This window comes from Gymnoscopelus braueri (assembly GCF_963280865.1).
Source record: "Gymnoscopelus braueri genome assembly, chromosome: 24".
NCBI classification, from domain to species: Eukaryota; Metazoa; Chordata; class Actinopteri; order Myctophiformes; family Myctophidae; genus Gymnoscopelus; species Gymnoscopelus braueri.
This window is the reverse complement of record NC_137626.1, coordinates 3563897-3588315: the sequence shown is the minus strand read 5'-3', so window position 1 is coordinate 3588315 and position 24419 is coordinate 3563897. Positions and strand designations below refer to the sequence as shown.

The following is a 24419-nucleotide window of genomic DNA, read 5'->3' as shown; positions in this document are numbered from 1 at the left end:
GTCAAAAATACATATTTTAGAAAAAAAGTACACAGGAGCCGAGATACAGGCTTTTGAAGTCATAAGTTAACCAGGAAGTGGATTGGAGTCTAAATCTTCGAAAAATGATATCTCCTGGTGCTGAGAAGAAAAAAAGAAATAAAAAAAATAAAATAAAAAAAAAAATAAAATTTTAATTTTTTTTAATTTTTCCCCCCAAAAACGGACCGTTTTTGGCACACAACGCATGGCTTCTCAAAAACGGTCCGGACCGTTTTTGGCACTCAATGTGTTAATCGCAATTATTTGATCGACAAACAATGGTCAAATTTAAATGTGTAATGGTGACAGCCCTACCTGTCGGAGCGCCCTCCCCGGTGGGGGGACGAGGCGTCGCGGGAGGAGGAGGGCAGGAGGGGCGACCTGGAGCGCCTGGAGGAGGAGGAGCCTCCCGGGGGCGGGGAGGAGCCGGCGGCCGAGGTGGGGGCGTCGCCCCCGCCTCCCCCGCCGCGGTGGTGGTGGTAGGCCGGGGGGGAGAGGGAGGAGCGCCGGCCGCGGCGTGGAGACGGTGAAGAGTGCCTCTGGGCCGAGGAGCCCGAGTGGGAGGAAGGAGAGTGGTGGCGGGGGGAGGTGGGCGTCCGCTGGCGGTGAGGGGGGCTGGGAGACCTGCAGAGGGGGGGGGGGTTAGAGAACCAATACCTTAACCACTTAACCCATTAAGACCGGGAACTAGGGGTGTGCCGATATATCGTCCCGCGATATATCGCGATACGTTTTCGTGACGATATGTATCGTTTTGGAAAAAATAAATGTCGTTTTGATTAAAATATATATTTTTTTACAATCATAATAATCAGGCATGCAAACAGCCCCGAGGTGAAAAGGGTGACAACATGTTGTTTTTTTTTCGGGTCAGGTGTCACACTATTGCCCTATTTGGATTAAAAACGGCTGAATAATGCAAAAACAGAATTATTTGTTTGCATTTTTTCTCCCCCATATATTTTCATAATAAAAAAGTGCGTATCGTATCAAAATCGTATCGAAGTTGTGAGCCAAATATCGTATCGTATCGTTTGGTGAAATTAGTGTATCGGCACACCCCTACCGGGAACGCTTCGGTGTCATTTTTTTAATTTCTTTGGCTATTCAGATCTACAAGCTCATAGCGCTATGAGCTTGTAGATCTGCTATTTTTGAAAAATGTATGAAGTGAACATTTGTAACTCAAATCTTTGCTTCTGGGGATTCTACAAAATGTCTTCTAAATCCTAACAGTTTTTTTTTTTGAGTGGTTCTCAAACTTTTTCATGACCACCCAAAATGATATGTATTTGGCAGTGGACCACCCCTTTCAAAATATTTTGTTCCAGGGACCCCCCCCCCCCCAGAAGCAAGGATTTCAGTTACAAATGTTCGCTTAAAATAAATAAATAAATGTATTCAAAGATTTGCACACATTTTCACACGTTTTCAAAAATAGCAGATCTACAAGCTCGTAGTGCCGCGCTAAAGTCAGTTTTGGACATATGAGGTTTCAACCCGACAGACGATGTATAGCAACATTATAAACTGCTCAAAAAAAGTTCGGAAACTTAACTTTGGTCAATTATATCTCCCCTTTAATAATACCAATTATTATTGTGTTTTATATCATTTTTATCATTGATTAGTCACCTTTACAACAAGGTACAGCTTGTAAGGATCGGGCATTCGTGGAATGAGCAACACAGCTAAACGTGTGGGTAGCGACTCCAAAAAATGTGCCAAAATCACCCAATATGCTTCTGTTGGTAATCGTAAATCTTGCCTATAAATCTGGTTCCTCAGTGAAGTAAGGGGTCTTGGGTTGTTGTCTTCCTTGTTGACTTCACCAGTCTCACAGAACTTAGTCCTAAATGTGTAAATGGTACCAGGGCTGACACCAAATAATGCTGTCACTCTGCATAAAGGAACACCAGCTTCCACTTGCCCTATTGCACCATGGGCCTTATCCTGAAGGGACAAACGTGGCATCTTTCCATGGGGGCAGTGATGCTGCTTGGAGCGTCAACACAAACTCGACAAAGTTGCAGAACCCATGTTCAGGTGCCAGGTCACTCTCACTCTCAGCAGGTGTGTTCTGGCAGGTCGCTCAGAACAAGAGCGATTACCAACAGAAGCATATTGGGGGATTTTCGCAAAATCTTTGTAGGCGCTACAGACACGTTTAGCTGTGTTGCTCATTCCACGAATGCCCGATCCTTACAAGCTGTCCCTTGTTGTAAAAGTGACTAATCAACGATGAAAATGATATAAAACACAATACTAATTGGTAATATTAAAGGGGAGATATAATTGACCGAAGTTTCCGAACTTTTTTTGAGCAGTTTATATATATATATATTATTTTTTCAGAAAAAGAAAGTAGGATTTAGAAGCCGTTTCTTGTGTTGGTTTGAATCGTTTACAGACACCACCACGTCACAGTCTTCTTCAACCTGCATACAGACTAAACAAGAGCTACTCAATGTGAGGTTCAGGGACCCCCCCCAAGGATCTTTCTGGGAATGTCAGCTAAATGGTTATGTATCAAATGGAGCCTTACGGGGCTGTAGCTCAAAAAGACTACGACCCAAAACTAAATAAAGATTTGCGGTGAAAAAATGGAACACTTCGCTGACCTGCGAGGCGGGGAGGGCGGCGCGGGGGTCTTCTGGGACGAGGCTTTAGGGGAGGAGGGGGACTTCTTCCTGGCCGGAGGAGGAGGAGGAGGAGGAGGAGACAGGTCTCTGGAGGGAGACGACACGCTGCCCGAGCGCTCCTCTGACATCACGGACCGCTTGGCCTTGTGGGAGCTGTGGGAGCGGTCCCTGAACAGACAGACAGACAGACAGACAGACAGACAGACAGACAGACAGACAGACAGCGGGAGAAAACATCCGTTTAACCCAGGGGTGATGCAACTGTGATGATGCAGAGGGCCACTATATTTCCACATTCACTCCAGAGGAGCCACAATGCATATACTGTCAGAGGGCAGACACCTCTTATCTGAATGCCATTACTTTGCCATTGTGTCACACAAAAGTAGCAAACAATAGCAGATCTACAAGCTCAAAACGCGCCGCGCTGCGATGCGTTTTGAGCTTGTAGATCGGCAATTGTTTGCTACATTTAAATTGGAATCCTGAAAAGTAACATTTTCATTAAATTTCCAATGCATTTAGACTCAGTGGTGGAAAGTAACTAAGTACATTTACTCAAGTACTGTACTTAAGTACAATTTTGAGGTATTTGTACTTTACTTGAGTATTTCCAATTTCCAATACTTTTACTTCTACTCCACTACATCTCAGAGGCAAATATTGTACTTTTACTCCACTACAATTATTTGAAAACTTTAGTTACTAGTTACTTTTCAGATATAAATTATGATATAATGAAACATACATTAACCACTTTAGCCCTATTTTATACATAGGCTATTTGAAAATAGCCGATCTACAAGCTCACAACGATCTGCTATTTTCAAATATTTTTGTACTTTTACTTTTGGTACTTTAAGTACATTTTGATACCAATACTTTTGTACTTTTACTCAAGTAAATTTTTAATTCCGGACTTTTACTTGTAACAGAGTACTTCTAAATTGCAGTATTGATACTTTTACTTACTTGAGTAGTTTTTCCACCACTGCATTTAGTTATACTTATGTTAACTTTATGAACTAAGATACAAATACATGACTCTTTTTTTTTTCTTCACACGGAACCAGGAGATAACGTGATCCAAAGATTTGCTGCTCCATTGACTTGCTGTTTAAAGTATTTGGGAAAAAGCCTGTATCTCGGCCTCCTGTGTTTTACCATGTGTTTTTGCCGAGACGTGCTATTTTCAACGGCGTATAAAAAGCGGACGGGGGGGGGGGGGGGTCGCCATGACATTATTTCTTCTTTCGCAGAAGCACAGTGAAACCCTCAGTGACGAGCAACCATCAGGCGATCGATCATACTGGAGATAAATATTCTGTGACCACTTGAAAAAGGGTTAGAAAATCGCTGGCAGTCTGGGCCCTATTTAGTTGTACATACTCTGGCAGTGAAAGAGTTAAGTGAAGATGTGGCCCCCCGGGCTGCCAGTTTGCCCACGTATGGTTTAACCCATTGATACCTGGAACGCTTCTGTGTCACTTTAGATGCCTTTGGCTATTCAAAAATAGCAGATATACAAGCTCATAGCGCGGCACCGCGCTACGAGCTTGTAGATCTGCTATTTTTGAAAAGTCTTGAAAACATTTTTTTCCCGCTTTTTTTCAAAAAAGCGGGAAAAAAATTTAGAAAACATTTTTAAGAATCGCCTCAGGTCTTAATGGGTTAACCCCTTCAATCCAGGAACCCCGTGCTCTACGAAATGAACCTACACAACGACTGAACGCCGTTCTGAGGCCTGAGGGAAGCAACGCCACAGCGCTGACCCCGCCGCCAGGTACCTTCGTTTCTCCTTCTTCTCCTTGTGCTTCTCGGCGTCTCTCCCGCGGTCCTTCCCCTCCTTGGGGGGCTTCTCGTCAGACTTGTCCTTGTTCTTGTGCTTGCCCTTGTGCTTCTTCCCCGTTGTTGCCACGGGGGGGTCCGCGGCGGGGGGCGGCACCGGGGGCAGGGGGGGGCTGGGCGTGCGGGGACCTTTCTTCTTGCCGTGGCTCCCTTTAGAGGACCTGGATAGTAGAAGAAGAAGAAGAAGAAGTCATTAACCGTTGTTCAGCCATTAAACTGCACAACAACCAGTCTGGTCTAAAGTAACTAAGTACATTTACTCAAGTACTGTACTTAAGTACAAATCTGAGGTACTTTTACTGGAGTATTTCCAATTGTCAATACTTTTACTTCTACTCCGCTACATCTCAGAGGCAAATTTGTACTTTTTACTCCACTGCAATTATTTGAAAGGTTAAAGGGTCTACACCATGAAAATCACTTTTTTCTTGGTTTTTTGTATTTTTTGGGGTCCCCAGTGTCTCTTGTACCCAAAAAAATGTTTTTTTTTTAAATTCAGTCATTCCTTCTCATTTCATGGATTTCCAGAATGGGCGTGTCTGAACAGGCGATCTCAGAATGGAAATGTTCATGATGTCACAAACATTTTTGATGGCAAACCCAATGTTAAATGAAAAGTGCCCGAATCGCTCCGAAACTTTTTCTACCCCCCCTAAGTGGGGGTCTACGAACAAATACTTCAGGCTCGGATTTTGGCTCCGCCCCCCGGAAGTGGGTGAAACAGGCACCTCAAACACTTGGTGGAATTGTTCAAAAATGTTCAAAGTGTTTTTTTTTCGATTTTGTATTTTTCTTAGATGCTTATTTTTATGCAGAATTTTTCCTTTTTTTTTTTTTTTAAATAATTTTTTAATAATTTTTAATAATAAAACAGACAGAATTGCTCAGTAGCCCCCCCCTGCCCAAGAGGACGTTTTGGTATTGCAGCTGAAAGTGCTGTATAAGCCAGAGACAATTGACTTGGGATGAGTATATCTGAGTGATGATTTAGGCTCAAACCTTTTGAAAAAGGTTTGAGGGACATACACCATATGATATTAAATATCAAATATTTTTTTTAAATTCATGGTGTAGATCCTTTAAGTTACCAGTTACTTTGCAGATATAAATGATATTAAAAAACATACATCATCCCCTGAGCCGTATTTTATACCTTGGTTATTTGAAAATCTCACAATGCGTCGCATCTCGATGCGTTGTGAGCTTGTAGATCTGCTATTTTCAAACATTTTAGTACTTTTACTTTTGATACTTTAAGTACATTTTGATACCAATACTTTTGTACTTTTACTCAAGTCAATTTTGAATTCCCGGACTTTCACTTGCAACAGAGTACTTCTCCATTGCAGTATTGATACTTTTACTTCAGTAAAAACATTCGAGTACTTTTTCCCACCACTGCTATACTGACCTAGCGGAGTCTGAGACGGGAGAGGACGCCGATATCTTCTTCTCCTTCTTCCCAGAGCCGGGGGTCTTGTTTGCACTCTTGTTGTGTTTGGGGGAACCGCTGGACTTCCTGGACGAAGGGGAGTCCTTGGAGCTGGAGCGCTCAGGAGACGCCTGGGACACAGGACCAGGGCAAAGGCACTTTTAGTTGTGTAGCACATTTCAACAACAAGGCAATTCAATAGGGCTGTGAATCGTCTGCAATCTCACGATTCGATTCAGATTCTTGGGGGTCACAATTCAGATTGTTTTAGATTTTTTTCAAAACAAACGATTCTTGATTAAAAACGTTTTTTTCCCCCGATTCAAAATAGATTTTTTTCACGATTCAGCCCAGAACTCGCCACTTCTCAAAAATGTCATTATACAAAAAATAAAAAATAAATTATTAAAGAAATAATAATAAAAAATAGATTTTTGGAAAATCAGAATCGATGGTGAATCGTCCAACATGAGAATCGGGATTCGTATTGATTTTTTTCCCCCACACCCCTACAATTCAATGTACTTTACACAGAACATCAAGCAGAGGAAACAATTATACAATGACAATAACAGATCCAGTGCAGAAGAGAAACAATTTCTTTATTTGTGTTTATTTAAAGAAATAAGAGTGGCAGCAGACCCTGCAGTTTTCTGGGACTTTGTTCCAGATATTATGTGGTGCATAAAAACTAAATGCTGCTTCACCACGTTTATTTGTGTTTTTTTAGGAACAGAACGCAGACCTTTATCCCAGATGACATGAGAGATCGGGACGGTTCATGATATCGCACAAGATCAGAAATTTATTTTGGCCCCAAAAACCATTCAATGCTTTATAGACCAACAGTAGTATTTAAACCATTCAATGCTTTATAGACCAACAGTAGTATTTAAACCATTCAATGCTTTATAGACCAACAGTAGTATTTAAACCATTCAATGCTTTATAGACCAACAGTAGTATTTAAAGCATTCAATGCTTTATAGACCAACAGTAGTATTTAAACCATTCAATGCTTTATAGACCAGTAGGTAGTATTTCTAAATCATAACTGCAGTCATCACCATGGACATGCAGTGGTGGAAACTAACTAAGTACATTTACGTCAAAGTCCAATTTTGAGGCACTTTACTTGAGTATTAAAAAATGTCGGTACTTTTACTTCTACTCCACTACATCTCAGAGGCAAATATTATACTTTTACTCCACTACAATTATTTGGAAACTTTAGTCACTAGTTACTGTGTAGACTTGGATTATTATTACAAAACATACATTAACCACTTCAGTCCTATACTATTCATTTCCCAATGCCCCCCCCCCTGTATGTATGAATGAATGAACCATTGTAAAGCGCTTTGAGTAAGTTTGAGTACTTAGAAAAGCGCCATAAAAATGCAATTCATTATATTATTATTATTATTATTATTATCATTATCATCATCATCATCATCATTTCGGCCATTTGAAAATAGCGTCGCTGTGCTCATTGTAGATCTGCTATTTTCCAAAGATTTTTATACAAATTATACATTATGAAAACATGTGTAATGGGACATTCTGCATGATGAGTACTTTCTACTTTTGGTACTTTAAGTAAATTTTGATACCAATACTTTTGTATTCCGGACTACTTTTTCCACCACTGCCAGTTGTCCATTACCTTGGACATGCTGCTGGTCCGGGCCTTGACGGGCGGCTCCTCCTTCTTGATGATGATCTCCTCTCTCTTCTCCAGGTTCTCCTGCTCCAGCTTCATCAGCTCACGCTGGATCTTCTGCCGCTTCATCTCCAGGGACAACTCGTAGTCGTAGTCGCCAATGTCTGAGTCTTAAAAAAACAACAACAAAGCATTACGCCTGACCTCGATTATTCGACTAATCAGTCGAGGCGAGTCCGAGTCGACTGCCAATCCCTTAGTAGAATTATGAAAATAAATACGACTGAGAGATTGGCCTAATTTGTTATATTAATTAACTAATAGTTTGCCAAAAATAGGATATACATCATGATTAATTGGGAGAAACCAAGCAAGTATATGTTAGTTAAATCAGACACTCCTACAGCCCAAATGCAATGTTCCTCTATTGCATAACATCTTGTTTACATGATTCGACTGACAATCTCAGTCGAATCATGCCAACAAAAACCAAATTAAATTAAAAATAAATCGAGAAAAAAAAAACATTTTTTTTGGGTTTGGTGTTGCATAAGTCGACTATAGGCAACATTTGGCCAATCAGATTCGACTATAGAAATCCTTAGTCGGGGACAGGCCTACAAAGCATATGGTCGCTCAGAGACAACGAACGTAAGCTAAGTAAACAGCAGTCTCTCTGGGAGCATTGGTTCTCAAAGTGGGGTCCGGGGACCCCCAGGGGTCCTTGTGGGGGGGTACCAGGGGGTCCCCAGCTAAATTAGTTATTATAGCACAATCACAATCATTTTAACCCCTTTATCCATACTTTGGCTATTCAAAAATAGCAGATCTACAAGCACTATGAGCTTGTACATCTGCTTTTTTTTTTATTGTGGCCAAATTGTCAAATAACATAAGAAAGAGGCAGAAACGCAAGGCATTGTGAGCTTGTAGATGGGCTATTTTTTCATCTGTGGAACCGAGTCAAACTAAATGGAATGCCTAAACTCCTGCATTCCAAAGTGCTTGTCAGTTCATATATGATCGTTTTGGGGGGGAGGGGGGGGATCGCGGCATGAAAAGGTTGAGAACCATTGGCCTAGAGCAGTGGTTCTCAAACATTTTCATGTCATGGACCCCAAAATGTATTTATTTGGCCACGGACCCCCATATGAAAAGATCTTTAGAGAAGATTTAAGAATTTGTTTAAAAAATAGTCGATCCCTGGGGGGCCGGACCCCACTTTGAGAACAGCACTGACCGCGACCTGAAACTATGATTGGCCGTCGTGGTGCGATAGAGAAGAGGGAGAACAGGAAGTTGGTCACAAACCTTCTCGATTGCCTTCCCACTCAGCGGTTTCTTCCTCGCTGGCGGGGGTGCGTTCCTTCGTTATCTTAATGTCCTCCTTCTCCCTGTGTCGGCCTCTGGACGAATCTCTCTTCTGTCACACACACATTTGAAATATTTATTTATGTCCACATAAACAGAAGTACAAGAAATAGCTTGTACAAAGGACATGAACACTGCCAGTGCAGTCAGATAATGGGAAAACAGCCAGTTACAAAGTGCATATAAGGCAGAACATTGTTACATACAATAATGTTGGCATACTTGTCAAGCACAGCAGACAACAATCATGGGTAAAGGAAACAACGCCTCCTCCAAATTGAGCGGCTTCCTATAATAGCTGATATTGAGCTAATAGAGCGTCGCAGTTCCCGCCCACTTCCTGTTTTTTTTGGTGCCGGAAGAAAAAACTCAATGCATTTTTCCATTGACATTTCCAAAAATATTTATATCTATTAATTTAAGCCTCGAATCAAGCCATCATGACATGACATGAATCATGACCATAAACGTTTGATTCTGTGATTTTTTTTTTGTTGAAAACGGCAAAACAAAGGGTATTTATTAAATATAGTATATCATATAATTAAATATAAAATAAATAAAAAAATCACAGAAAAAAAAGTTTTATGGTCATGATTCATGTCATGTCATGATGGCTTGATTCGAGGCTTAAATTAATAGATATAAATATTTTTGGAAATGTCAATGGAAAAATGCATTGAGTTTTTTCTTCCGGCACCAAAAAAAACAGGAAGTGGGCGGGAACTGCGCCTCTCCTTTTGGAGAGGCCGGCCATTTGAAGCCCCCTCACAACCAACTTGTGCACGTGTCCTAGAGTAGACTACCAAAGATAAAAACCAAAAGTTAACATCTGTAGCCTAGCTGAGGTTGAAAAACAATCCGATCAAGCGCTTTATGAGACGGATCCAGCTCCCAGGGTCTACTGATGAAACGTTTGTTTCACATTCACGTTTTCGCTCACCAAACTGCACCTGAAGGCTCTCTCTCTTTGACTTGAAAGGCCAGCCATTGCTGCTGCTCGGTCAGGGGGTTCGCCAGCTCGGAAAACTCTGTGGATGCTAGCTCCACACCCAACGGGGGGTCCGGCGTGGGGTCGTGGGGTTGCCACTGTTGTTGGTAAACTCTCCCACTTTGGACGTGCTTGTTTGTAAGCAACTCTGATTGCCGAAACCAGGCACATTGTCCAAACAGTGTTCCACAAAATCATCGTGCACATCACTACATTAACGACGGTAGTTACGACGGGTGTGTTTAAGTTGCCAATAAAACAACATTGGCGTTCACCGGTGCTTCACCTCCGTGTTCACAGACACACACAAACACACACTTAAAGCCCCTCAGGGGTCTATACTAGTGGCTTTTCTGTTTTCGCTCTACATTAACCCATTCAATGCGGGAACGCATACTGTGTCGCTTTTTGATTTTTTTTTAGCCATTACCATTATGTTATACTTTGGGCTGTTCAAAAATAGCAGATCTACAAGCTCAGAGCGCGGCTGAGTGCCGCGTTATGAGTTTGTAGATCTGCTATTTTTTTAAACATTTTTAATCAAATCTTTGCTTCTGGGGGATTCTACAAACGTCTTCTAAATCCTAACGGTTAAAAAAAACAAAAAGACGTATGTTGCTATAATATCAGTGCTTCTCAAACTTTTTTCATGTCAAATGTCAAATGATATGTAATTGTCCGCAGAGCCCCTAAACTGGATGCGAGCCGCTACGGGGAGCCAGTGTAGAGAAGGAGAAGGATAGTTGTGTGGGAGAACTTGGGGCGGTTGAACACCAGACGAGCCGCAGCTTTCTGTACAAGCTCCAGAGGTCTGATGGCAGACGCCGGGGGAACCAGCAAGGAGGCAGTTGCAGTAGTCCAGGCGGGAGATGACAAGAGCCTGGATGAGCACCTGCGCTGCCTTCTCAGTGAGGAAGGGGCGAATCCTCCTGATGTTGTAGAGGAGGAATCTGCAGGAGCGTGACACCGATGCGATGTTTGCCCGAGAACGACAGTCGGTCGTCCAGGGTCACATACCGAAGGTCAATCAATACGACGTCTCAACCTGCAGTTGATAATATTATTCTACAGAAGTCAAAAAGCAGAAGTGTTTTTTGGAGGGACAGCATAAACTCACTCTAACTGTAGGGGACGTGGGCTCTTCTAGTTCTCGCTTCAGATTCTCTGGGTCAACATCCTGTCGCTTGTTCTTCATCCTCTCCCGCAGATCACCAGTGGGTCTCTCTGCTGACCTGCTCCACACACACACACACACACACACACACACACATATAAAGCAGTGGTTTCCAACCTTTTCTGGCTCAGGGCCCACTTGAAAATCGTGAAAGCAAATAACACGGTAACCCCACTAGACTAAGATGTCAGTGAGGGATCTAGTGGAGAAGAGATCCAGTAGAATTAAAAGACAAGTCATTTTATGTTTGGTTGCGCTCGGGATAAATAGCTCCGACAGCACTCTGGAAAATGGCAGATCTAGCTTGTAGATCTGCTATTTTCAGAAGCGCAACCCAGTGTAAAATCAGCCATTACGACGCCATCAAGGCACCGCCAAAGTACATTTTAGTCGACTAAATCAATTGTAGATTTAGTCGACAAAAACTAAAACATTTCAGATGACTAAAACATGACTAAAACTAAACTGGAATTTTATTCTAAAGTCTATGACTAAAACTACATCAAAATCTGCTGTCAACATCAACACTGCTATGAACCTATATGAATAGTCAGGGGATATTAAAAAAATCTTGGAATAAACTCCTTACCAAAAACAATCTTCACCAATGTGTTTGTAAAGGTGTCTAGTAACACATCTCATAAAGACTGAAATGCAGTTTCCCTAGGGGAGAATTTGTGACAGCTCCTGAAAGTCGGGGTACCCACCATAACCTTATGCAGGGAAAAATAAATACAAATTTAATTCTGTTTTAAGTAGCATGTGAGGGGTCAAACTAGGGTGTTTTTATGATTCTGAATCCATTGCAAGCATTTGTTTTGCACCAAAACCACTCCTTGGGCTAAAAACGTCCATAGCCATCCTTTTCCAGGTTTTTGTGTAAAAAGCCCATCGAGATTGGGCCGTTTTTAACCCAAGGAGTGGTTTTGGTGCTAAACAAATGCTTGCAATGGATTCATGGTTATGGTGGGTACCCCAACTTTCAGCAGCTGTCAAAAATTCTCCTAGGGGAACTGCATTTCAGTCTTTGTGAGATGTGTTACTAGACACCTTTACAAACACATTGGTGAAGATTTTTTTTTGGTAAGGAGTTTATTCCAAGATTGGACATTTTTCTGCTAATATCCCCTGACTAGAAGTAAACAAAGACCACCTTACCTGCTAAAACTAAATCCCTTGCCCCGGGGCTGAGTTCCATGTGTGTAGCGACAAGTGTTGCCGTAACTGCAAATACCGGTTTTCAGCCAATTTCTACAATGACTCTGAAAGTGACACAAAGACAAAACACAGATGAACACTCATTACAATGCAGGCATTTAGCACGTTCCAGGGATCCTTGTGGGGGGGGGGGTTCCAGGGGGTCCCCAGCTAAATGTGTTAATATAGCATCACAGTAATTTAAACCACTTTAACCTTTTACACTTTGGCTATACAAAAATAGCAGATATACAAGCTCATAGAAGCTCATACAAGCTCAGATCTGCTATTTTTTGAGAAATCGTGAACATTTGTGCAAACCTTTGAATATATATTTTTTCAAGTGAACATTTGCAACTCGAATCTTTGCTTCTGGGGGGTCCCTGGAACAACACATTTTGAGATGGGGGTCCGCGGCCAAATACATATAATGTTGGGTGGTCCTTCACATGAAAAGGTTTGAGAAGCACTGATTTAGCAGACACTCTCACTCTTATCCAGAGCGACTTAACACGTGAAGTGAGAAATCAAGAGTAAGCATGAACCCTAGTCAACAAACTACAAAGTAAATCACATATCCAAAACTGTTACTTTTCAGGATTCAAAAATATCAAAAGTAGCAGATCTACAAGCTTGTGTATCTGCTAAAACAATATATATCAAAATAAGGAGATGCCGACAACAACAATACGCTCGCAGAGAGAACAATGCAGTCCCTCAAGAGCAACCAGGATACCAGGTAAACATCAAACCTAGCATCTGTCTATAAACAACACGCTATCTAAATAACATTCTTGACATTAACATCATTTTTGTCAAGCAAAAATATTTCTAAATAACAAAAAACAGAACACCTGTGAACAGGTAACCAACATATTATATCTGCACAGTGAACTAACACTGTTACCGTCATCATTACTGTTATTAAAACATTACATCAGCTAGAATAACTTATAATTTGCACCAAAACTGCACACATAGGATACATCATCAGATTGGGCACAAAACGTAAGAGCAGCCCCAGAACATTCTGAACAACACAAGACTCCTCTTCACATTATGAGGGAGAATGACTTCTCTGAATCACTTTCAACTACAAGCACATAAACCAGATGCAATGCAAAGTGTATGGAATGTGAGGTAATTCCCCTCAGTGGCAGAGGAGCCTACCATCAGGATAGATAGTAGGAAGAACTGCTAGAGCTAGCAGGAGCCGTGCGCCACACCTGATGCCAATTATCCAATTAGCGCCAGACCAGCCCCTTCCACCAGGGTGTTGTCACAGAGTAGCAGTGGTGGAAAAAAAGTACTCACATTTTTGTACTTAAGTAAAAGTGTCTGCGATGTAGAAATACTCTCTTACAAGTAAAAGTCCAGAACACATTTACTTGAGTAAAAGTCCAGAGCTATCGGTTTCGAAATGTACTTAAAGTACCAAAAGTAGAAAGTACTCATTCAGCAGAATGTCCCATTTCACACGTTTTTCAAATATATAAAATGTATAAAAATCATTTGAAAATAGCATATCTACAAGCCGCGACGCATTGTGAGCTTGTAGATCGTCTATTTTCAAATGGCCGAGATGTAAATAGGGCTGAAACGGTTAATGTATGTTTTGTAATAATGATCAAAATCTACACAGTAACTAGTGTCTAAAGTTTTAAAATAATTGTAGTGGAGTAAAAGTACAATATCTGCCTCTGAGAAGTAGTGGAGTAGAAGTAAAAGTATTGGAAATTGGAAATACCAAAACATTGTTGTGATGGGCCTCGATCCTCTTTCTGTTCACACCATGTCTACACTAGTGTCTGTTTTGTCCAGCGTCCCAGATCTGTCTACTCTACGGCTAGCCTAGAGGGCCAAAAATACAATGGCAAAAGGGCGAAGCAAACCCGGTGCGCTTTGTGTTTACAATACACAGGTTAAAAGGGCAAGACCACTCTGGTAGTTGTGTAGTTACCTTGCCATGATGCTGCTGCTCATAACTCCAAAAGGTGGACAAGAAATCAAATATAATTGCTCCATTGATTAGAAATTGATAATTCAAAATATGCTCCTAATTGACTTACATTGTACGCTGAAACGTCTCTCAAAGTCACTCTTTTAGCACGTAAACGAACACAAAGTTGATTCAGAAAATATAGAACATCACCAAACCCAGTAGTTTTTTTTTTTTTATAATTTTTTTTAATTTCCTGTTGATTTTGCCAATTATATTAGGACTGGATCCGTATCTTCAAATAGTAATATCAATAGGAAGTTACATTTTTTATTTAAAAAAAAAAACAGCACTGGGTTTGGTGATGTTCTATATTGTCTGAATCAACTTTGTTTGCGTTCGTTTATGTGAAAGAGTGACTTTGAGAGCTGTTTCAGTGTACAATGTAAGTCAATGAGGAGCATATTTTTTATTACGAATTTCTAATCAATGGAGCAATTATTTTTCATTTCTTGTCCACCTTTGGAGTTACATCATGGCAAGGTAACAACACAACCCAAACCTCTACCAGAGTGGTCTTGTCCTTTAAGCGAATTATTTACGTTGTCTTACTTAAATAAAGAAAAAAGAAAATGGAGAAAAGAGAAAATGACAACAGCAAATCAGTCAGTAGGGGCTCCTGAGTATCTCCAAGGGCCCCTGCCCTGACTGACGCTGGCTAAAGTTGTACGTACGTCAACAGCATTACTCCCAGTGCTGGGGCTGAGTCTTTCTTTATTACTTAATATGAAAGAATAAGTTGTACGTACGTCAACAGCATTACTCCCAGTGCTGGGGCCGAGTCTCTCGAACACGCTGGGCCGGCGGGAGGGTGCTGCTGCAGGGTTACTGGTGCTGCTGCTGGGGGCGGCGGTGCTGCTGCTGTCCGATATGGTCTTCGAATTCTCCACTGTTACCTTCCGCCTTATCTTGGACATTCTGCAGGACTGGAATGAGACCAAAGGCAACAGTCAGTTTCACATTCTGCAGGACTTGGGACCAAAGGCAACAGTCAGTTTCACATTCTGCATAGGGATGTGTAAAAGTGAACAAAATGAAAATCGATTACTATAATTCTATTCTTACCGACTATTCGAATATTTGACCACGCCCCTTTTTCAATGTTTTTTGACATTTTTTATTTTGAAAAAAAATACATTTTTTTTTTTTTACTGGGATTTGTTTGGGTGAAATTGTTCTGGGGATTTTCATCAAATGACTCATATGTTACAATAGCAGCATTGCATTGGCCTATAAACTGATTTTCGGAAATTAACAAAGACAGTAGTAGCATGTACTAGGGCTCCACGATTCTTGCTCAAATGAGAATCACGATTTTCCTCCATAAGAATTGAGATCACGATTCTCACACGATTCTCTTGTAAATATAAAAATATTAAGCAAAAAAAAAAATCGTCATAATTTAAAATCGAGATCGCATAGGTGCCTGAATCGAGATCACGATCTTTTTTTGATTAATCGTGCAGCACTAGCATGTACATCTTTTACATTATTGTAACTAAACTATTAAAGACGTGGTGAAATAAACAATATAGCCTTTGCAACAGAACTAAAAAAAAACCGTTTTTTTAAAATATTTTGTTCGATTTTTATCTTACAAACGACTATTGGAATAGTCGGACTCATCCCTAATTCTACAGGACTTGAGACCCACGGCAACAGTCAGTTTCGCGTGCTGCACAACTTCTACATCAAACTAAATCAAATCAATTGCAACAATAATTAGTTTGACCTGCTCTAGACATTTAAAGCAATGCAACAATGTGTTTTACATTCTCTACAAATGCTGATCAATGCAACAGTTTAGTTCACACACTGCAGGACTTTAATTCAATGTAACAGTTTCACGTTCTGCACAACTTCTACATCCTCCTATAATTGGACAAAGCTCTGTGCGGGCTGGGTGGTGACTGAGGCCCAAATATCTTCTGCCCGGTTCTTCCCTCAGTGGCTGGAGCGATTGATCTGAATTTACACGCAGCCATTGACCATCATTACCATGTGCCCGCCCGCCACTTTCCCCAAATGTCCGCTGTTGCCAGATCATGTGCTCAATTGCAACAATTAGTTTTTACCTGCTCTAGACATTTAAATCAACGCAACAGTTAAGTTTCACACACTGCATAACTGTTAACCCATTAAGACCTGAGGCTGTTTCCTACAAATGTCTTCTAAATCCTAACAGTTTTCCGAAAAACCTATGTATCTATATCAGTGGTTCTCAAACTTTTTCATGTCAAGGACCCCAAAAATTATATGTATTTGGCCGCCGACCCCCCATCTCAAAACATTTTGTTCCAGGGACCCCCCCAGAAGCAAAGATTTGAGTTAAAAATGTTCGCTTTAAAAAGAATATAAATACTATATTAATTTGCACACATTTTCTCGATTTTTCAAAAATAGCAGATCTACAAGCTCATAGCGCGGCACTCGGTGCCGTGCTATGAGCTTGTATATCTGCTATTTTTGAATAGCCAAAGTGTAAAATAATGTTTTTTTTTAAGCTCAAATTTGAGATCAATGCAACAATAAGGTTTTATATTCTGCAGGACTATAAAACAATGCAGCTCATAATTTGAACCTCATCTCCTTTGATCATTATGATGGCTAAATAAACATATATGTATGTATGTTACAGGGAAATTGGCATTGCAGGGAAATTGAAAGGGTAGCGCTTGTTTTTACCACCCACCCAGGCAATTCTATAGAACCAACGTTAGAGGGCAATGAAGCCACACGCATGCACATGCATGTGTGTGTGTGTGTGTGTGTGTGTGTGTGTGTGTGTGTGTGTGTGTGTGTGTGTGTGTGTGTGTGTGTGTGTGTGTGTGTGTGTGTGTGTGTGTGTGTGTGTGTGTGTGTAGTATGCGCACAAACACAAACACATGTGTGTCGTTGTGGATAGTAACCATTAAAAAGATCTATTCTCCCCCTATCGGGTTACAACTCGGACGGCGCTGATTCGACTCAGCAGAGCATCGGCCGGTCGGCGCGGGCACTCGCGCCTGCAGGCGCTCGGGCGCGTCTCCTCGGCCTCAAGCTCTGCTGAGTCGGCACGCCTCCGTCATGGACAATAACTATTATCACGTGCGGTCCGCGTCGCATCAAAGCCTCACCTCGCGCCGCCTCGTATCAAAGCCCCGCTCGCGCCTCCTCCTCCTCCTCCTCAGAGAGAGAGAGATATCAGACAGACAGGAGGAGGCGCGAGGCGAGGCGGGGCTTTGATACGAGGCGGCGCGAGGAGGAGGAGGAGGAGGAGGCATTAAATCAGGTTGACGCGTATGTAGTCAGGTGTCCCTCTAAGCGTTACAAGTGGTGAGTGAGGGACAGTGCTTATTTCACTGTGGACGTGGAGCAAGTAGCAATTCACTGTTTTAACCTGGAACACATCGGTGTCACTTTTTCATTTGAGCTAAAAAGCATTATTTTACACTTTGGCTATTCAAAAATAGCAGATCTACAAGCTCATAGCGCGGCACCGAGTGCCGCGCTATGAGCTTGTAGATCTGCTATTTCAGAAAAATCGAGAAAGTTTGTGCAAATCTTTGAATATATATATTTTTAAAGGAAACAGTTGCAACTCAAATCTTTGCTTCTGGGGGGTCCTGGAACAACATATTTTGAGATGGGGGTCTGTGGCCAAATACATATCATTTTGGGGGTCCTTGACATGAAAAAGTTTGAGAACCACTGATATGGAAACATACGTTTTTTTCAGAAAACTGTTGGGATTTAGAAGACATTTGTAGAATCGGCTTCAGGTCTTAATGGGTTAAATGAATACTAGACCAGTGGTTCTCAAGCCAGCTTAACGATGGAGAGTTGGTAACCAAATGGACCCATTGTTAGATAATTAACTCTTGAGAGCATAAAATGAAACCAAATGGACCCGAGTTAAATCATTGTTTACAAGAAGTCTACACAATTAGAGAAAGTAGAAGAATTGTTACTTTGATCAATGTTTGCCTGTTATCTCTCCTATGGAACCAACATCAATACAGCATGGACGGAATTGTGGCCAAAATCTTATCCAACGACAACAAAATATTCTAAGTCTTGGGGTCTGAGAGGGTAAATGTCATCAAACGTGATTCCGCGGCTCAAAGGCCAAATAAATAATGGACCTTGGTATGAAAAAGAGTTGCAAAACACCACTGTACTAGACTGACCACTGGCCATGTTGTCGTTGATCCACAAACAACGGTATAGGATAGGTGGGCACTAGGGACATCTGGGCACCTCAATGTAAAATTGGCTATTTTGTCCAAAACGTAAAAAAATATATATATAAAAATATTTGGAAAATGTTTTTAAGTAAAGTATACATGATTAGAACAAGCTTAAGCATTCGACAATTAAGGTCTAATAGTTCTCTAAATTGCTACAAAACCTGTATATCCAGTCATTTTGGAACATAAACAATACGTTTAAGTCTGATAATGATGTACCGTGCATGTTCACATTATGTATACTTCACATTACTTAAGAACATTTTGGGCAAAAAAGCCAATTTTACAATGGAGGTGTGTACAATGGAGGTGTACCTGTAGTGCCCACCTATCCTGTATCCACCATATGAACCTGTATCCTCAAACAACAACAACATGTAGCAGTTAGGGTTTGTTGTGCTCTCTAGCTAAATGATAACTCTAGCAGTTCCTAATAAATTAACACTAAATCCTTAGAGTACATTAAAACCTACCAGAGCCTACATTTGAACCACACACACACCCCCACACACACCCCCCCCCCCCCACACACACACACCCCCCCCCCACACACACACACACCCCCCCCCCCCACACACACACCCCCCCCCACACACACCCCCCCACACACACACACACACACACACACACCCCCCCCCCCCCCACACACACACACACGTAACAACAGCACAACATGCTAACGAGGTTAGCCTCAAAACACAACAGTAACAACCAGTGTTGCCAGATTCTGCGAGAGAAATAAGCAACCAGTTCTATGAAAACAAGCCCAAAAGAAGCGACTGTAGGCTACGGCTATTTCAAAATAGCCAATCTACAAGCTCACAACTGCAGAACACAGGGATGACCCCCAAATCTGTGGACAAAAAAATCCCAAATAAACAACTACACTTTAGAAACAAGACCAAATAAACAACTACACTTTAGAAACAAGACCAAATAAACAACTACACTTTAGAAACAAGACCAAATAAACAACTACACTTTAGAAACAAGACCAAATAAACAACTACACTTTAGAAACAAGACCAAATAAACAACTACACTTTAGAAACAAGCCCAAATAAACAACTACACTTTAGAAACAAGACCAAATAAACAACTACACTTTAGAAACAAGTCTAAAATAAACAACCCGCATCTGCCAACACTAACAAGCAACTTCACAGAAAAAGAAGCCCAACGTAGGCTTATAATAAGCGGACATGGCAACAGCTAGTCACAACAGCACATGCTAAAGCTAACAGGGTTAGCCTCAGCAAACTAAGCTAGCTAGCTGAGGCTAACTAAAGCTCTCTCTCTCTCTCTCTCTCACGCAGATATAAATGAATAAAGTGTGTTAAGAGTTCAGAATAAGAGCCACTCACTGCCTTCAAGAGAAATAAACACTGAAGGTTTATTCTTTTATCTCAATGGAGGAAGAACGGCGTGAAGCGGAGGAAAAACAAGATGCAGCTTCATTGTGTGCCTTCATGTTGGCAACGAAGCTAGGCGCGGTAATATCGCGTGACCGCGAGTGGACTCCGGCCCAGAGCCGTATAAGAGAGTTGTGACACTATAGCGTTGACTCCCATAGTAAGAATGGAATGCGGAAGTGCTCTGTCTATCTCAATGAGATAGTTCCAGACAGTATTTGGAACTATAATAGCCCATAGGAGCCCGCTTTGCGGCGAGATTACTCTCTTTTCTACACTTTGGGCGAGGGGACTCCGGGCCCTCTTCCCTGCCGGCCGAAAATAGCCGATCTACAAGCTCTCAAGCTTGTAGATTGGCTATTTTCAAATAGCCCAAGTATGCTTAGGGCTTAAGTGGTTAATGCATGTTTTGTAATAATAATCAAAATACGCTCCAATATCATGGTCAGTATCCTGTCAGTGTCATGTCAGTAGTGTCATGGTCATCATGTCAGTATCATGGTCAGTATCCTGTCAGTGTCATGTCAGTAGTGTCATGGTCATCATGTCAGTATCAGTATCCTGTCAGTGTCATGTCAGTAGTATCATGGTCATCATGTCAGTATCAGTATCCTGTCAGTGTCATGTCAGTAGTATCATGGTCATCATGTCAGTATCAGTATCCTGTCAGTGTCATGTCAGTAGTGTCATTGGTCATCATGTCAGTATCATGGTCAGTATCATGTCAGTGTCATGTCAGTAGTGTCATTGGTCATCATGTCAGTATCATGGTCAGTATCCTGTCAGTGTCATGTCAGTAGTATCATGGTCATCATGTCAGTATCATGGTCAGTATCCTGTCAGTGTCATGTCAGTAGTATCATTGGTCATCATGTCAGTATCATGGTCAGTATCCTGTCAGTGTCATGTCAGTAGTATCATTGGTCATCATGTCAGTATCATGGTCAGTATCATGTCAGCATCATGATACTGACGTTTCTTGTTTGAGTCCAAGACAATTATGTCACTAAGTTTTGAGGCTATCCTACCTCTGCTATTTTTGAATAGCCAACGTATTAACTTTATAAAGTATCGATGAAGTTAAAATGATTGTGGCACTTGTTCCCCCTCTTTGCCGAAAATAGCCGATCTACAAGCTGAGATCAGCTATTTTCGGGTAATGTTCCCTCAGAGTAGGGATGGTTAATGTAAAAAAAGAAAGACAAAAAGGTTTATTTCACACAAAGATTTGGCGGCTCCCCCTGTAGTAACTTTGGGTTGAGGACCCCCTAGGGAACCCGGACCCCCTGTTGAAGACCCCTGGCCTATAGTGCATATCAAACTGGGGACCTTGCAACGTTGAATCCATAATTCAATGTTGCACGGACACTCGGACAGGACAGTCTTCTCAACAGACCTCACTCAACACACAACCAACTGACGTCCATACAACGTCCATAAGACGTCCATAAGACGTCCAAAGTCAGACCTCTGTAACCACCACAAACGACCGTCGCAAAAACACGTCCATACAACGTCGATACGACGTCCAACGCCGACCTCGAAACGACGTCCACACGACGTCCTAGTCAGACCTCGAAACGACGTCGATACGACGTCCTAGTCAGACCTCGAAACGACGTCGATCCGACGTCCTAGTCAGACCTCGAAACGACGTCGATCCGACGTCCTAGTCAGACCTCGAAACGACGTCGATACGACGTCCTAGTCAGACCTCGAAACGACGTCGATACGACGTCCTAGTCAGACCTCGAAACGACGTCGATCCGACGTCCAATTCAGACCTCAAATGAAGGTCCAATTCAGACCCCGAAACGACGTTGATATATTAAAAATGTACGAGTAAAAGTACAAAAGTATCGGCTTCAAAATATACCTAAAGTACCAAAAGTTAATTTTGTTACATTTTGGGGGGAAATGGACAATTTATTTACTTATTTATAACAATTTGGACAAAATAGCCTATTTTTTACTCTTCCTGTATCCGCAAAAAAAGATGCTGATGGGATTGATTACTGAAAATGAATGAAGAAATGGTAGAAGACATTCATTCCTTCCCTTCACCTCCCTCTATCAATAGCCTACTCTCAGCATTGCTATTAACTACCATAAAGAATACAATGTAAAGCGGGCTAAAATAATTATGTCAACAAGGGAGGGACATTAAGCTGGTATTATTTTTTATCATCAAACATATTGATGTAACTGCAAAAACACCTTGATGTAAATATATTTGACTACAAAAGGCAAGAAGCAAGTATCAAGTATTTTGGTCTCATGTTGTTGCCACGACACCTGCTGGCTGAAAAGGGGCAATGCAGGGATTTATAAACATAATTATTCATGGTATATATTTTTTTATTGATGTAGTATAGAGCAGTGGTGGAAAGTAACTAAGTACATTTACTTAAGTTTTGCTTAACATTTTGAGGTATTTTTACTTTACTTACTTAAAATAGTAAGTAAAGTACTTAAAATAGCAGATCTACAAGCTTACAATGCGTCGCGATGCGACGCATTGTGAGCTTGTAGATCTGCTATTTTCAAAACATTTTTATACTACATTTGAAAACTTGAAATGAGACATTCTGCATAATGAGTACTTTTACTTTTGGTACTTTAAGTAAATTTTGATGCCAATACGTTTGTACTTTTACTCAAGTACATTTTGAATTCCAGACTTTTAATTACTTCTATATTGCAGTATCGATACTTTTACTTAAGTAAATAATGTGAGGACTTTGTGTAGTACAGTGGTTCTCAAACTTTGTTTTATGTCAAGGACCCCCCGATTAATGTATATGGCCATGGAGGACCACCATACAAGATGGTATTGTTATTAAAATGTTTCAAAACCATTTAAACTTGTCATTTTCTTTCCTAGATTAAAAACAATAAATAGCAGATCTACAAGCTCACAACACATCACGATGTATTGTGATCTTGTAGATTCGATAGATTAACTAACTTTGCTGGGGACCCCCTGGACACCACTTTGGGAACCACTGGTGTAGTATTCCTTTAATGTACTATGCTTTATGATAAATTTTTTTTGCAACAATACAAAAAAAAAGAAGCAATGTTTGTATGTATGCTTTTCTTTTATTTCCTCCAGATGTAAGACTTCGTACCATATTATGGAGAAAAAAACACTGGCAAAGTGACAATTTAAAGACTTTTAAGACCTTTTTAATACCTATAAAAAGAAGAAGAAAAAAAGGACCATTACTGCATCAAAAGTGATAAACAAACCATACTATAAAAACTGGTCAAACATTGGCCAAATCGTCAAATAATAAGAGGCAAAATCTGTGAAAATAGCCGATCTATAAGCTCACAACGCCTCGCAACGTGAGGCGTTGTGAGCTTGTAGATCGGCCATTTTCACAATATTTACCTGTGGAACAGAGTCAAAACAGACACCATCCATTACATTCACTGGTTTCTTTCAAAAAAACATCTACCAGGAGACAACAAGAGGAGGTACTGTAGATGTAAATTCCCCCTCCTCCTTTCTTTGTGTACATAATAGTGTTTGTATTTGTTGATGACATGTATTATTGTGTTATTTCTTTTATGCTATGTTGATGAATTGAATACATAAGACCACAATAGAACAAGTCCTATCCATGACTTTTTTTTTGTGTTATCCTTTCAGCCTTGTCTGGACTGTACCTCGTTCTGTTTACATTTCGGACTAATAAAGTTTTCAATCAATAAAAAAAAAAAAGTCGACGACCACCAACTCTGTTGCACCCATCCATCAGCAGGGGTGGAAAGTAACTAAGTACATTTACTTAAGTACTGTACTTAAGTACAATTTTGAGGTATTTGTACTTTACTTGAGTATTTCCAATTTCCAATACTTTTACTTCTACTCCACTACATCTCAGAGGCAAATATTGCACTTTTACTCCACTACATTTATTTCAAAACTTTAGTTACTAGTTACTTTTCAGATATAAATTATGATATAATGAAACATACATTAACCACTTATTTTAATGTATGTTTTTTTATTTTATACCTAGGCTATTTGAAAATAGCCGATCTACAAGCTCACAACGCGTCGCGATGCGACGCGTTGTGAGCTTGTAGATCTGCTATTTTCAAATATTTTGTACATTTACTTTTGGTACTTTAAGTACATTTGATACCAATACTTTTGTACTTTCACTAAAATAAATTTTGAATTCCGGACTTTTACTTGTAACAGAGAACTTCTACATTGCAGTATTGATACTTTTACTTAAGTAAAACATTTGAGTACTTTTTCCACCACTGTCCATCAGGTTTACAAAATGTATTTTTATTTTATTGTTTTGATTCCACAACAGTACCATATACAGACACTTATCTGGTCAACAACACATATTACACAAACATCAAAGACTATAAAGGCATTGTGTATAATATAAGAGCAGGGGCGTCAATTGGGTA

The 24419-nt window shown here is 40.7% G+C and overlaps 1 protein-coding gene across 1 annotated transcript in view; it reads right to left on the bottom strand.

The window, feature by feature from the left end:
• Window positions 1-20053, bottom strand: part of zc3h13 (zinc finger CCCH-type containing 13) — a 59761-nt gene extending 39708 nt beyond the window's left edge. The window contains 10 exon segments of the mRNA XM_080423050.1: window positions 337-645; window positions 2643-2831; window positions 4451-4672; window positions 5923-6074; window positions 7610-7776; window positions 8918-9029; window positions 11086-11200; window positions 12301-12404; window positions 15088-15264; window positions 19932-20053. Coding sequence (XP_080279176.1) covers window positions 337-645; window positions 2643-2831; window positions 4451-4672; window positions 5923-6074; window positions 7610-7776; window positions 8918-9029; window positions 11086-11200; window positions 12301-12404; window positions 15088-15255 — 1538 coding nt within the window. The 5' untranslated portion in view covers window positions 15256-15264; window positions 19932-20053.
• Window positions 20054-24419: the final 4366 nt, after the last annotated feature.